Source organism: Rutilus rutilus (assembly GCF_951802725.1).
Source record: "Rutilus rutilus genome assembly, chromosome: 13".
NCBI classification, from domain to species: domain Eukaryota; kingdom Metazoa; phylum Chordata; class Actinopteri; order Cypriniformes; family Leuciscidae; genus Rutilus; species Rutilus rutilus.
In genome coordinates this window covers 18,110,272-18,127,395 of record NC_140218.1, presented here as the reverse complement: position 1 = coordinate 18,127,395, position 17,124 = coordinate 18,110,272, and the positions used below count along the sequence as shown (strand labels likewise).

The following is a 17,124-nucleotide window of genomic DNA, read 5'->3' as shown; positions in this document are numbered from 1 at the left end:
TAGAATATATATATATATACATTATATAAGAGTTCAGATGCAAAAGCCTCTAAGTGCCATCTGAAATTTTCTTCTAGAATGATCATTATGAGATTGTATCATATAAGGATTGTCAAAGTTTTTTTTCTTTTTTCTTTTTTCCGTCATCTACTGAATTTTTCGTCAACGATACCAGGGATACCGAAACACCGGGGAACATGAAATTTGGTGGGCATGTAGCCCCGCTAGACTTTTACGGAAAAATTTCGTTTGGTCCCCGGGGGCCACTCCCCCCCCCGCACTGGGCCCCCCCAAACCCAAAAAATGCAGTTTTTCCTAAATAACTACCTGAACCGTGGCACCGAGGATGAAGACATTTTTATGGTATGTTGCTCTTAAGGGCCCACATCAACCTAGCCCATAATCACTCATTAGTGATTTGCGCCCCTTCCCATAAAAAATGAAAATGCAATATTATTCTGCTTTAATCGCCCCTATCTTCAGTTGAGATGTTCAGAACTGCACCATATTTCATGTGTATGATTAACTTGACATCCTCTGGGGGTATGCTAAGTTTCGTAGAATTTCATCCATGGGGGGGGGGTATAAAATAAATTCATTTATGTGCACATTTAGTGACTGTACACTCATCGACCTGTAGATGGTACTGTTGAGCGAAGGGTTGCTGGTTTAGGATGATACTGTCACACACACACACACACACACATGCAGGAATACAAACAAACGCAAGCATGCACACACACTGACATCCACACGCACAGACAAACACACACGCGCACACATGTACGCACGCATACATACACGCACAGACACACACACACACACACACACACACACACACACACACAGAGACACACACATACACACACACATACACACACACACAGATAGACATGCACATACTACTACTTTTTTTAGGTATCAGCCATATACCCGATTTACCAATACCCAATGTGTTATGCTTGGGCAGTATACTAATGAGGTGGGTGGGACATGTTTCATGCCATGTTAGATCACATCCTGAGAGTCTACGCTTTCAGAAAATATATAGTTTATATAGTTGAATCAGTTTTCTCTTCATGGTACAGACCAAAATGTATTATGTGTACACTTTCTTCACCTAAATCCATAAAATCCCATTAATTTCAATGGGACATTTACTTAAGTGTTCTACTAGGTACAGTGGGAATGAGTTTAATTTTGTTTTGTTTTTTGTTTAAAAAGCTGTTTGTTGTTACCAATGTAGCATGAAAAAGACTTGCTTGAACACAATAAGTGTGTTTTTGAAACTCATTTTTATAATACATTATGTAGGGAAAACCACTGTTAATGAATGTGACATTTTCACATTACGGATGTTAAGTGTCTAAACTAATGACTTTTGATATAAAACTTAAATAGTAATAGCAAATAATTACAAAACTAAATTATCCATGATCCACAGGAATACTCCAGACAGTCTTTTAAAATATACAACTTATATACATAAACACGCAATACAGCCAAATTGCTCCACGTCATTTATTTTTGTGGAAAGCCAGTGCAGGCTTGAGCGGCGGTCATATTTTGTACCGCCATGCGGTACATCTAGTTTTTATAAAGCTTGTATATTTAAGTTAATAATTTCACTTAAATGACAATTAATATGCAATTTGCATTGCCATTTAAGTGAAATTATTGAACTTAAATACGAGCTTGATAAAAATAATCATTCTAGAAGAAAATTTCAGATGGCACTTAGCTTTTGCATCTGAACTCTTCATATATACTCACACACACACACTGTATACTTGTCATTATACAAATAAATATATGGTATATATACATAATATATACACAATAGTGAAATGTTTATAACAGCTCAGCTTAATACATGTATGTGATGTCAGAGGAGAATGGCTAGACTGGTTCGAATTGATAGGAAGGCAACAATAACTTAAATAACCACTCATTACAACCGAGGTCTGCAGAAGAGCATCTCTATCGCACAACACGTCGAACCTTGAAGCAGATTGGCTACAGCGGCAGAAGAACACACCAGGTGACACTCCTGTCAGCCAAGAACAGGAAACTGAGGCTATATTCACACAGGCTCATCAAAACTGGACAATAAAACATTGGAAAATCCATGTCTGGTCTGATAAATCTCGACTTTAGCTGCAACATTCAGACGGTAGGGTCAAAATTCAGCGTAAACCTGAAAACATGGATCCATCCTGCACTGGTGTGATAGTGTGGGGATATTTTATTTTCACACTTTGGGCCACTTAGCACCAACTGAGCATTGTTTAAATGCCACAGCCTACCCGAGTATTATCGCTGACCAGGTCCATCCCTTTATGACCACAGTGTACTCATCTTCTGATGGCTTCTTCCAGCAGGATAACGCGGCATGTCATAAAGCTCAAATCATCTCAAAATGGTTTTCTTGAACATGACAGTGAGTTCACCACACTCAAATGGCCTTCACAGTTCTCAATCCAACAGAGACATATGTTTGTACAGGCCGTGCAAAAGTCTGTACCATTGCTATACATATCTGTTCATATACATCTATTAATTTTTTTATTTATTATTCTTTAACTTTATAGGTAAAAGAACATCTTAAGATGTGATTGTAATCTGAGGGTTTGTTTGGGTGTGCTGAAATACCCCCATGATGCATTGTGTGCCAAGACGAGCCCATCAACAGCTCCCTGACCTTTTCTGTCTCTCGGCTCGGCACCAGTCAGAACTATTCCCCCCCTCATTAGACAGCACATACACTCTCGGAGTGAGAGCCAGAGAGCCAAGTATCACACACCAGTGGTGAATAGGTCCTCCACTAATTACTGAATTCATTTTGCGCGGATTTGTGTGTGGATGTGCATGCAGGTTTGTTTCTACGCGCACTTGTGCGAATGTGTTGGAGGCAAGTGAAGTGTATTGATTATTTTAATCTGCCTATTTGTGAGTCTGTGATCCTCGTGGCTCTGCATTCGACAGGGGAATCACTAATGGGCCTCAGCACAGGCCGCCTCAGACCTCTCCCCGTCCAATTAACTTTCAACTGGAATCTGGCAGGAGAGCGCGAGGAGGCTGGCCACGGACACGCTGAGATCCCCCACATATCCCCACAGGCTACAGATTCACCAAAGCCTTAAGGCCGGAATGTCATTACCTCTCCCTTTTAATTAAAGGTTTCTCCCCTCGTTTTAGCCCTGACATGCCCAGGTAGAATCCAAGAATCGTTCACGTCGTTGTTCTTGTTTAGCTTGTTTTTCTTTTCTTTTTTCCTCCAAAAGACTGAATTTCCATTCTCTGGTAAACATGTCTATGATTCAGACTTTTATTTTCTCCAGATGTTTATGGTAGAGAACTATTTTGCAGGACAGAAATATGTTTGCCATATTTGTATATAACAATATCTTAGTATTCACTTAATATGTTGCGCGGTTTTTGAATAGTCAGTTGCACAAATGTTACATAAAAATGAGGCAGAGATATTTGTATATGATTTATTATAGAATTTTTGTGAATAGGGAATGTTTTTGACGTATATTTGTATCAGTGTATTTGCACATGGCTTGACTTGTATCAACAACTACTTCATGCTGCATTTCTTACAAAGATATCTACTAAAATTTCAACATTTTGTTGCATTTAAAATGTTTGAGGACACATTATTGTCAGAATTATCTTTCGAACATTTCAAACTTTTGGCCTCATTTCTCATAATATAGCAACCAAAAAATATATAGATTATAAATGTAGAACTTCTATAAAACATATTATAAAACAATACATACAAACTTAGTGATCACTGTGAAAGTGTATTGACCTCTTAAATGCAATGCAGTAGTTACATTTGAAATATATTCAAGACTTAGACTTTTTATAGTACTCACTCAATAAATCTATAATCTCTCTATAAATAATTCTATGACATAATGCTGATAAGATATAAAAGAATAATTCGTTGTCAAGAGTGGAATATGACTTACACAGACGAGTACAACATCCTCCCCTTTAAAATGTATTAAATAATCATATTTATTTACATGATGTACTCGCATTGTATTGGTTTAAATTTCACTATCGAAGAGTCCAATGTCTAAATCGATATATTAATGTTCTGGTCTGGGCCGTATTCTATAGAGCGAGTGAAAATCCATACTGTATGAGCCATATTTCCAATTCCACACAGACAGCCAAAACAGTCACTTTAAGTCAAATGAATTGAACAAGAGGACTGAATCACTAGCCCTGCTCTGTGTGTGCACGCATATATACGTGCCTGTAATGAGCTATACGCCTGCATCTAGCGAGTGAAAAGTACATCTACGCACTGATTTTGTTTCAAGTCTAGCCATGTGTAAATGCAGCTCAGCTCAACATAAAGCATGTTGACTATAGAGAGTGACTTTGAATCTCAAGGTTTTGATTGACACACAAAATGGAGACAAGTACACAAACAAGTACACACATTAAAATATGAGTGTGTTACTGTCAAGGATAGATATAGACATATATTTATGCATTTTAATTTACGTTTGGGAGTAGTGTATAATGTAAGTTATAATTTACACACATACAAGAAGCATGTTGGAAATCTGCTTTATGAAAGGAATTGGTTTGCCATCATCTGTGAAGCCCTTCGACTCAGTGTGAACCATGTCCATTTCTTTCAAGCCTGTTCAGTGTGAAGGTAATTGTATGAGTGTGTGTGTGTGTGTGTGTACACAGTATATCTGAGTGTGTTGAGCAGCATCACGAGCAGGTCAGTCAGCATAGATGAGGAAGCCAGAGAACGTGCTGTATTTGTTGGTGTTTCCTCCGTGGACTTTCCCTCCGTCTAGCTGCACACAGACCTCATCTCCCACGTCTAAATGCAGGATCACACTGTTGGAGGCATAGTCATAATTCTGATCAGCATCCTGGGCGATAGCGCTGGCCCTCACCTGTCAAACGCACGGGACAAATGAAGCCACGGTTAGAGGAAGGACACGGAGCAGATCGCAACAATTTACAGATTATATTCCCAAAATTACAGTGTACTTGAATGATACTGAGATGTAGATGAACCACTAAAAGTATCTATAATAATTTAGTGATATTCATTAGACCAAACCACAAAACATGGCTAAAGCACAACAACATGAAGTTTGGCATTTGAAGCTTTTAAAATGATTTTAAGCATGTGGGATTGGGACCTTCCATTGCAATTCAATACGTCACAAACACATCAACTACCCATTATGATTCAGACACTCAGAAAAATCGTCACTTAAAAACAGAAATACATATTCAACAAGTGAGATCTGAGCATTGAATTATTGTTCAAATTAACACGGTAAAACAGTGTTTTTGATATATGTAACAAATTCAGATAGTGAAATGTATTATAATTGAGCACAGACTGAATTCAGTGGCGTTTTCATTATTATATGTGACCCTGGAACATGGGTCAGTTTTTTTTAATTGATATGTATTGAATAAATAAGCTTTCAGTGGATGTATGGTTTGTTAGGATAGGACAATATTTGGCCGAGATACAACTAGCCTATTGAAAATCTGGAATTTGAGGGTGCACAAAAATCGAAACATTGAGAAAATCGCCTTTAAAGTTGTCCATTTATGTTTGCGATTGTGCTGCATTCACTCACAAAAAGAAATGTTTTATATATTTACAAAATATCTTCATGGAACATGATCTTTACTTAATATCCTAATGATTTTTGGCATAAAATAAAAATCAATACTTTTGACCCATACAATGAACGCCACAAATGTGACTTGTGACTGGTTTTGTGATCCAGGGTCATATGTAGTCATAAGTCAATAATAAAAATAAATAAGTCAGATTTTTATATAAATGCTAAGCGTGGAAAGATTTTGATTTGTTAAACCTATAGAATTTTTTATTATAAAAATGAATATTTTAACATGAATCATTTTAAAAGAATGTACAGATAAAAAAATATATATAAAGAATGTATCAATAGACAAAAAATGCTGAATTGATTGATTTTTGTAATATGTGCGAGTTTTGTACAGTTTATAAACAGTTATTATATTAAACGAAATAATTAATATGAATTATTCATATTAATGAAACGCTGTATAATGTGATTTAAAACACATGCTGATGAGGCTGTGGAGGTACATAAGACTAAACTGCACTAGACAGATACCTCTACATAAAGATGCTCTCTTGACATGAAAGAGACCTTGTTTCATCATCTCTCTGGCAATGGAATGGAGTGATTATTAAATGATACTCTGACAAGGGCTGGTCGGGTTAAATGGATGGAGCTGCAGATAACCAGCTGACCTCTACCTCAATTGAGAAAGCAGTCATACTCTCTCCTATTTATTCACTGTAGGATCATCTAGCTGGTGATGCTAAAACTGTACCACATCCCTTCCTCGTATTGACCTGTTGAATTTAATCTTAAGCGCACGTATCACACAAACCGCGATGAGACTGTTTACTGGAGACATGGACTCATTTAAATTCTGCTTGAGAGATCAGCCGTATTGACTCCCAGCAGTGGATCTGAAACTTGTTTGTTAACATTTTAAATTGAGATTAGTCATGTGGTCAGAAAGATGCACATTCCTGCAGAAGCAATTAAAAAGGACCACGCATTTTAATAAAAAGGAATTTCATACCCTTACAATATGACTTCGAAATTTCTTGATACTTTTGATACTTTATCGTCGTTTTTTACTATCTGATCTATGCTCAAGTATTCTAAATGGAAAAGATGCGTAAGCTTCTAGCAGACAGGTGTCAGGTGACAGACAGTGATTGTCAGGCATTTTGCTCAGCCGTGTTATAGCCACTCAATCTTTGTCAGGTTTCCTAAACATACGGAGCGAGTCTATCCTAGGAAGAAAAAAAAAAAATGACAAAGATATGCACGGTGTCAGTAAACATCCTCATACAACATGCCATCACTCACTCAAATGCCTCTTGTTTTATTGGCCGTGTTATTCCCTTGAGAAACACCCACAACCGCAGGCCACATAAAACACACTGACCCCAGACAAAGATAAACTCCCTCCCCATATCCATAATCTAATAACCCCACTTCATTGCCATCAAGATACTGTCAACATCCGCACAACGTCCATTTAGATGCGCTATTGAATACCAATCTGTATAATGATGTTAGGAAGTTTTACAATGCAGCGCTGTAGGACAAATACATCAGCTTTAAATTGATTTAGCATAGCAGTGATAGATATTTGTACCCTTCCAAGTAGGCCTATCAACCAATATTGCATTTACATGTTATTTTAAGCGTTCAATAATTGATAGGCCTTACAATAATAAAAAGCATACCATTCACTATGAATATTTAATAATAATAATGAATATTCAATGAATTATATTAAAAATATTCATAATGGTTATGTTTTAATAATAATAGTAAGTCTTATTATTGTCGTTTTTATTATAATTAAGTCTATTAATTAATGATTGTTAAAATTATAATAATAATACACTTTTTGCTAATTAAATGGTCACAAATATATTTTCTTTTTTTAATAGTAATTATTAAAAAATATATAAATTACCCAACCTCTGCGTACTGTTGTTGGGAGTCAACACATGGTGCCAATTATCTGTACATAATATAGATCGGTAACACTTTACAATACGTTTTTTTATTTGTTAACATCAGTTAATGTATTAACATGAACTAACCAAGCAATACATTTGTTACTGTATTTGTAAATCTTTGTTAACGTTAGTTAATAAAAATACAGCTGTTCATTGTTTGTTCATGTTAGTTCACAGTGCATTAATTAATGTTAGCAAATACAACCTTTGATTTTAATAATGTATTAGTAAATGTTGAAATTATTAGTTCATGTTAACTAATGAAACCTTATTGTAAACTGTTACCGATTATACTAAACATCCAAAAGCAAGTAAAAAAAAAGTGTGAATATCATTAAAAATATATATCGGTCATGACAAACTTTAATATGACAATGTTTAGACGTGTAAAAATCTGAATTATTTCACCGGAAGATACTGGTTGTGTTGAGGTGCGATGTGAGAAGCCTTTTAGCTTGTCCCTGCAGCCTGAATCAAAGTTATGTTGGGTTGCCAATCCCTTGAGAAACCCCTTTTTCAACTATATATCACATAAAAACTGACTCCTGAAACAGCTACACAATCTTTCACATCCAGATCTAACAGCCACACTTTATGATACAGTCATCTGCACATTGGACTAGTCAATAACCTATATATTGAATGCTGTAAATGGTACGTGTTACTGAATACAAATCAGTGCAACAGTGATGTTTTCTTTTCAGAGGACCTAAAATATATCAAATCTGAATTATCTTCACTGCAATGACACAATGACTCATCGCGATCAGAAAAGTCCATAATATTGAGGTGGTCAATTTGGCATGTGCATCATTCCACATCTGACAGTGACGACCTGGCCTCCTCTCCCTATCGACGCAGAGCGTATGTCATTCTCCTCATTATTTTGCCAAAGCGGGCAAAGGGGCAGTCTCTCCCTCCGGCATACCCCCATGTTCAATACGACAACGCAAGCGGTCACTTTAATTATCAGACATCCGGCGAAGACCATTTAAGACATTTCTTCGCTTCCATTGATTCACATCTTGTATTTTTGGGATCAGTTACACCGTATCTGAGCACCCGGGGTTTAGACATCTCCCGCAAAGTGCGCTTGTTAGATGCTTCCCGGCATTTATCAAATATAAGTGATATGAAAGCTTGTCTTGGAGGGAGAGGGAGAGAGGCATTTTAGGATTACCGTTGACTGCACTGGAGATGGATATTGACATGGGAGCCGACTATACTTGTGAAACGCCACGCTGACTTGATCTCAGCGCCGGCTGCGAGCGGGGACCCTCGGGCCTGCTGGGGGCTTGTTCTGCCAGGCCTTTTCATTACAGGGAGGGAAAGGATGAAGGGGGGCACTTTTGCGGCGGCATTTTACACATAAGCAGAGGCGAGCGCTAGCAGAAAGACAAGGGTTGAAGGAGAAAACAGGAGGGGTGGGGGGTTAGGATAACAGTCTGATCAAGCAAGGCTATTTTGTGAGAGCAGCGAGATGCAAGGGTATATGAAGTCTTGTTTTTTATCAGTGGTGCCGTGCTCCAGCGGTAATAAAACTGACAGGATTCATTCTCGGTGATATACAGACCTCTTAGAGCGGAGACAATGGAAAACTAGCTCTTAAACTTACCTAAGGGACCGAGCACATGGGAGGGGAGGGAAAAGACTAAAGCAAAAAAAAAGATTTGAACATTTATTGAATAGGTCTGTTTTGCCTCAAAGGGAGAGTAAAATTTGTGAGAGGTATGCTTAATTGGCGTACTGTACGAGCGTGGCATTGCATACTAATGGTCCAAGTGCACACTATAACATACGTTACAAGCTCTATGACCATGGGTTCAATCACTGTATGAATATAGTCAACTGATTAAAGGGTTGGTTCCCCTAAAATGTCAAATCTGTCATCATTTACTCATCCTCACCTCATTCCAAACCACTATAACCCAAGAGAAGATATGTTAACACTTTAGTTAAGGCCCCATTAGTTAATGCATGAACTAACATTTACTAAAAATTAGCAATACATTAGTTACAGTATTTATACGTCATTGTAAATGTTAGTTACAACCGCTAGTGTTAGTGTTGTTAGTTAATGTTAGCTCAGGTCCATTAAATAATATTAAAATATACAACTTTTATTTTGAATAAATGAACTTTAAATAAGCATAATAAATGTTTTATTAGTATTGAACTAATGAACTAATGTTAATGAATGGAAAGTGTTATCATAGATATTTTTGAAGAACGCTGGGGTTCAAAACAAAATTGGACCCCATTGATGGTATGTACAAAAATAAAATATCTTCTGTGTTTTGGAAGAAAGCAGCTCAGATTTGTAAATAAATGTAAATAAATGATTTATACATTTTGGGGTGAACTATCGCTTTAACAAGTGACCCAAGGTGGGATTTAATGAGTATGTCACATACGCAATCTACTACAATTTTTTAATCAGTTAAAAAGATTTCCCTTAAAACTATTTGGCAATTAGACGCCGTGCAATTAGGGATTACTACAATTAGAGACTACCAAAGACACTCATTATATTTCTACAGGACTATGTACATGTCACTGCACCGGGAGACATTTATTAGAGCAAGTACTGGTCATTAACAGACAGGCGATGGCATTTTTAACACTAGTGTGTGAAAGAGCTCGACCTTTCGGAGGTCTATTAAAAGAGCGTGTGACAGGCGAAAAAGGGGGAAAAAGAATGGTGGACCGATTAAGCAACAGAGAGGACGGAGTGTAGATTAGTCCACTTTGAACAGTCTAAGGTTTCGGGAATGTACATCGAAGCTGAGGGACTATAAATTAAAAGATTAACAGCATGTTAATGATGAGGAAGAAGACATGTAGCTGCTAAATCAGAGATGACGTACGACCCTGGTGGCATATTTTGACTCACATTAGCATTAAGGCAAACAACCCATTATTCAACAAGCATAATAAAAGCGCCACCAATAACGCTAGCAGCATCACATCCTTTTAACAAATCTCTCCATATGTTTATAGGCCTTTATGCAGGTATTCCATCAGAAAGCAGACTTACACAGCATAATAATTAGAAGTTATTATTAAATGATGTGCAATTTTTGACCCTAACGACCCCGGGACTTTTGAGGGTGGGATCTGACAGTTCAAATTTTTTTCCTCTCCTATGAATTCCCTTCGGTTGTAGCAGGTGCTGTGATACAGTGACTTAATGCACAGTGATGAAATTTCAGCGTGAATCTCCTTCAGTGGGCAATATACCAAATTAATTACAAGAAAAATGAAGATGACCTCATTAAATATTGAAGAGTGCACTATTATGATCACATCACTAATCCTTTCCATCTGTTACTGAACAAATGATGTATTGTAACATTCCTCAAAATTCCATCTTCATCTACTGTGATGTACTGGTGCCCTTAAAAGAGTGTGAATACTATTCAAATATAAATAAACAAAAAATGTACTGATCCTACTCTAAAAATATAGCCTGGAAATCCAGACCTAAATCTAAAAGATTAATGGTCTGGCGTCGACTAATGAAAATCGCCCAGCTCGAGGGGCGGCACCAAGCGTGCATTTGAAAATCTCACTGCACGCAATTGGATAACACTACGGCCAATCACAACAATAAGCCCCATATGCTTAGCTACCAGCGGAGCTAACTGGTGGATTATACTCTTAACGTATCCGGTCGGCAAAACAGCAAAAACGTCCTTCTTGCAAAGGAACGATTCAAGCGGCGTCTTCTGTTCCTGTTTTAAATAAAAAGCCAAGTCTAACTTGTTCATTGTAGCGGCCAAAGCCGTTTCAAACAACTGGTATTCATCCATAGCCATCTTGCAATGTTCACTAATAACTTCGACGTCACAGCGCTGTCGTCATCTGTTTAGCTCCCGATGTGATTGGTGCAGCTCAGATCGAGGGGCATATTTAATGAGCATCATTACTCGACACCAGAGTAACTCGCTGAGCAAATTCAACTTGTGCTCTCGCGAGAACTCTGGATTTCCAGGGTACTAAAAATAGGGGTGTAACGATACACGCATTCGTATTGAACCGTTCGGTACGAGGCTTTCGGTTTGGTATGCAGTACAAACCAAACGATTCGTTGGACGGTGCGACCACAATTTTGTTAGCAGTCGCGCTGGCGCGACCACCACAACGTTGCCCAACATCAAGTGGCAAACGTAATGAAAGCGGAACGAAACTGCGCCACTAATTACCTATTTTGTGCAGTTAGGACCGATGTCAGTGAAGCGCGAGCCGATCTTTATCAAGCGACACACTGTTACAACATAGCGCTAAGAGATCCAGTAAAGAAAGCATTTGAATTCGCCAATTAATTAATAACATCGCTGCGAGATCTAGTGAGAAACATTCAAATTTCTCAGTTATTAACCGTAGATCTCTATTAGATCAAACAGCGCTGATGTGGAAACCAGGAGAAACATTGTGCCATGAATGATCTAGACTTAAAGTCCACAAATCAGCAACATTCCCATGGATTTAATGTAGTAACACTAACTGTAACCATGGAAGTTTGGCAAGAATAGTAAAAATGCTTTCAATACGTCACACATCTTTTTCCAGCACTTCAAAACTCAAATATTGTCATATTAAAAATAACATTTAAATGTGATTACCAAAACATTATTTGTTCATCCTTCAAAGATTACCCCCATTTTTATTACTAAAAGTTTCAAGATGTAGGAAAACTCACACTTTTAATAAATATATATTTTTAAGGACATTTCTCTGACATTTCTTCCTTTTTGCTGTATCGAAAACGTACCGAACCGTGACAACACTGTCGTTTCGAACCGGACCGTGAATTTTGTGAACCGTTACACCCCTAACTAAAAGACAAATTTAAATATGGGTGACTTTAATTAATGGCATATTTAAAAAGAGAAGAAAAACCTACTTTAAACTACAGTACATCTATGTTAAACATATATCACATAGGCTATTTTAGAATAAACAACCACTAAAACTTGTGAAAAAAAAAAATCCTGCTGATCTTTGACTTTTCCATGATTATCCACCCACATCATTTCCATTTCAGGCAGTTCTAAAGGGCACTTTAGCCTTGCATGTCTGAGGTCCGACAATGAGAAGACCATCACAACTGCACCAGCCGGTATCAAGAGACCAGCTTTCATAGCTGTCAAAACCACCACACAGACAATGATCAGCCAGATGGTCACACGGGCCTGCAACCAGGTACGGCAACACGCGTGCCACTCTCTAGAGCATACCTGAGATACTTTTTTCTCTTAATTAGCACCCGAACATTCACATACAGTCATTATTAGCAAACAAATGCTTATGTCAGGATCTGGTCTTTTTATCTTCAAGACGCCTTGTTAACCTGTCAAGCCCTGACATGTTTGGCACTTCTCCATCTGTCTATAGCTCTGTATTCATTTTGGTCCGTGCGTATAAGCCTCCCAGAAGTCTCGTCTATCTGCCCACTGTCTGCAGCTTTGTATTAAGTCATCTATCTTCCTTTCCTCCCCTGATCTTTCTGTCAACCAGCCTGGGTGATTCTGCCATACTCTTAACTGTCATGGCTACCCTTGCGTCCTTCTCTCAGTCTGTATCACAATTCACTTGTGCACTTGAGCTTGTGGGCCGCCCACTGGGGTGCCATATTGAACATGGCCTCCACAATGAAGATGCGAGATGACTGTGTCAAAACTTATTTTCAAGATGAAGGATAAAAACAATGATGTTTTTCACTGCTTATTATTTTGGTTTTGTTCCTTTACAGTTTCTCCTGTAAAAGTACATCAACTTTTAATGCTGTTTTAATGCTACTTTTTAAAAAATTAGACAAAACATTTTCTGACTAGTTTAATTTGTTTACTATATGTCCAATATAAAATGATGTATGACTATTTCAAGGTTTTAATTATTTTTTAATAATTTTAGGATGGATTTTTGTATTTTACCATTAAAAACATCTGGATCTGGACCAAGAGTAAAGTAATAAAATATATAAATAATGGCATTTAATCAAAGCTTTTTTGTTGTTGTTGCCTTTAAAAACTATATATTTCAGTGATTTCTGATTTGCAAAACCTGAACATTTGGCTACTCAACAAAATAACATGTAATTTACTGCTCGTTCTGACAACATTTTATTTGCTTGAGTCTATTTAAAAGAACACAACAAACAAAACGTAATAAGAAGTGTATGTGAATCAAAATATGCAAATATGCAAAAAAATAGCCTAATTAAAGGTTTACAGAAAATGTTCTGTTTACACCCTTTTTGAGATAGTATGTCAGACCACTGAAACATTAATCATGTAACTTTTTATTCAAAAGCTTTTAAATAGGCCTGCAGATATTTATTCATTTGAATGAATTAACTTTCAAACTCAATCCTCAAGACAGTTACTTGTTTTGTTTCTGAATGAACCAGCAATTTTGAACAAATCTGTTAAAATGAGTGATTCAATGAGTCACTCATTATGACAGTCACCATGATGTACAATGATGTTGAAAAGACAACGTCTTTGTTGAAAGATAACCGAAGTTGTTTCATATACACACATCAACTCTCTGGGTCAGCAGCAGCGCAAACGCAGATTTGATTTGTTCATCAGTGTGATCTCATTTGTCAAAGGGTTATAGACAGCTGAATTTGGAATTTAAATTGTGATCTTTTAACGGTTAATCGTGCAGCTCTACTTCAGTCATAGGCTATAACAAACAGAAAAAAATATAAATGTTTGTATAGAGTTGCCTACATCTAGTTTTGAGTAAAATAACACAATGGTGATTCTCCACTTCAAAACCTTTTAATTGAACTCTGTGTTTGGGGAAACTGGCCTATAATATTCAATAGACATGGCAGTTTGAACATAATTTTGTCAGCATTCAAAAGTAACCTTTTACAAATTAACATAAACCTCCTAATCCCGACGGACCATTGTCTGCTTTCAGATGACACTTCAGAGAATTCCAGTCTCTCAGCATCTGTCAAAATACCTAGCATCCTTTTTCACGTTAACATGCTGCGTACTTTCCATTAGGTAGCTGCGCAAATCCTCATCCTATGAGCTCTTATAGGTTACAACAATCGTGATTTGTGTCGCAAATGGACTGTTGACTGTCTTTCAGGTGCTTGGGGAAGTATCTGATCATTCCATCGGCAGTTTATTTGGTGTAGTGAGCAGTTTCTCTATTACATTTCAGGCCCTAAAGAAGAGTGAAGCAGGGCCACCTGATGTGCTCGAAATGGACGTAATTGAGTGGACTGAAAAGATAATTAATGAGCAATCAATGGACATGCAATAGAAGGGGGGCACGTACAGCGTGCAGGGGATTCAATCTAAGAGTTATGAATGATTTAACAGAGGAAGCAGACTTGCATGACAATACAAAACTGTACAGGTCAGACCAATTTAATCTACTATCGCTCTAATCACTTTTACAGGGGGTCCACTGACTGTATTAAGCCAAACATTGTTTTGTTTTTTACAACATTGCAACAAAACACTTGGCTTTCATTGCACAGTGTAATACAAATAAACATTTTATAGTGTGCTTGGGTAAAACTGTTCATAAAAGAATATGTTACGATTGCCTGTCAAATAAAAAGCTGCAAGAGTGGGTCTTGATCCACAAAGGTCATACAATCACTTAAAACCACGACAGATAAACCTTTTCTTGTCCTGCTCATTTCCTGCCTTCAGTTTTTAATTAATGTCTAGGGAATGAATGACTGAGTGTGGAAACTGTCAAATTCTCATGCATTCATTATTTATCTGATGTGCAAACTGGCACTAGACCACACCACGACAGCTCTGGCATGCTGAGTCGTATGACACATTTTTAGGTGATGAGTGAAATGTAAATATATGATGTTTATTTTAGTTATTAAATTGTCAAAACATATGGCAATGCAGCTGAGATTGTCTGGAAACACAATTTTTTATGTCACGGTTTTCCCTTTTAGTAGCCTTTTCTTTGTCAGCCTTGACAAACAGTACAACAGTGTCCAATTTGCACCCATGTTGTTTAGTGGGATGGTAATCAATTGTATAATAGGAATTTTAATAGGAAAAAGCTCATAATCTGAACTATTCTGACTCCTCTAGATGAAGATGACCTTAGTGGTAAAGCCCAATATGATGAACTGAGACTGAGTGAAACTACTTTCTACATTTGACTGCACACATAATGTCCATAATAAAGGAAAAATTATTCACCAATTTCTTTTTTTAAATTGTCATCCTTCACACATCCTCATGTTGTTCCAAACCGTCCATGTTTTTTCTTGACAAAGAAGATGTTTTGATAAACATCTCAGTTTTTTTGTCTTTACAATGACAGTCAGTGATGTTCAGTGCTGTTTTGGACCCCATTGACTACCACTGTATGGACAAAAACGGTTAAAATGTATTCAAAATAACTTCATTTTGTGTTTGCAGAGGAAGGAAAGTCATACAGGTTTGGAAGGACATGAAGGTGAGTAAATAAAGCATTTATAATGTATGGGTGCAGTATATTTTAAAGCAATTGAGCTGAAGATTTCATTTCCACCACAAATAATTTTTTTATAAATAGGGTTAAATTCTTACCTGTCCGTTCTTCTTGAGGTCTGCCCACATACTGGTCCCATCTCCTCCTCTCATCAGGACATGGTAAGTGAAGAAGTAGATACCAGGCAGAGGGCATGTGAATTTTCCAGTGCTGGGCTCATAGTAGTTGCCAACATTGGTCACCACATCATCAAATTTCAGCACATCAGTGCCTTCATGTTGCTTGCGCAGGCCTGCGTAAAATGCAATCTTAGGGCTGTAGAACGACGGCACGTAACCGCCAGGCCCAGGACCCGGGGGCCCTTGTGGACCTGGCTTTCCAGGTTCTCCAGGTGGACCAGGCGGTCCCGGGATCCCCGGAGGTCCCCGATAGCCAGATTTCCCTCTCCGGTTTGGAAAATCAGGAGGTGCGGGTGATACAGCCGTTAGCTCCTGGCCATGAGGAGTGGTGTAGGGGTCACAAACCATCCGACAACTTCCTAGCATTTCGTAATGACTTCCCGCACTGCCGGCTCCTCCTCCTTTAGTGTTGTGGACCAGTAAAGGAATGGTGACCAGGAGAATCAGAACCATGGCCACACCCACGGCTGCTCCTATGACACGCTTGCGGCGGCTGAGCCGGGAGGCAGCAAGCGTTAGAAAGTCCTCCTCTCCTTTAGATGGAATGGTGCCCGCCAGCGTGAACAGTGGAGTTTGAGAAAAACTCACTAACAAAGAAAAACAGCCACACCACAGATATCTATAGAGGAATGAGGCCAATGGGGAGAAGGACAGCAGATGAATTTATGGATGAGACAAGAAGACCCAGAAGAGAGAGGAGCATACAGAAATGAGAGGGTGCAATGGGACAAGAGGTAGAACAGAGTGGAGACCGAAAGGAAGATCTGGAAGAACGAAATGGAAACAGTGCAACAGAAAGGTGTGGCACGGCAAAGAATAAAAGATGATTACAGGAACAAGGTGGCTCTTGGCCAG

At 37.9% G+C, this 17,124-nt stretch overlaps 1 protein-coding gene across 1 annotated transcript; it reads right to left on the bottom strand.

Annotated features, from left to right (window-relative positions):
* Positions 1-3,545: 3,545 nt before the first annotated feature.
* On the bottom strand, positions 3,546-16,821 carry c1ql4a (complement component 1, q subcomponent-like 4). The gene is made up of 2 exons (XM_084427836.1): positions 16,189-16,821; positions 3,546-4,940 (listed from the first exon to the last, which is right to left on the bottom strand). The coding sequence occupies exons 1-2, from the start codon at positions 16,720-16,722 to the stop codon at positions 4,761-4,763; spliced, it is 714 nt and encodes a 237-aa protein (XP_084283962.1). The 5' UTR covers positions 16,723-16,821; the 3' UTR covers positions 3,546-4,760.
* Between the last annotated feature and the right edge of the window lie 303 nt (positions 16,822-17,124).

Excerpts from the sequence above, each read along its gene's own strand:
- c1ql4a (XM_084427836.1), bottom strand. The coding sequence starts at position 16,722 with ATGGTTCTGATTCTCCTGGTCACCATTCCTTTACTGGTCCACAACACT. Across the intron at positions 4,941-16,188 it reads ACCTCAAGAAGAACGGACAG|GTGAGGGCCAGCGCTATCGC; the intron begins GTAAGAATTTAA and ends TGCGTTTGACAG.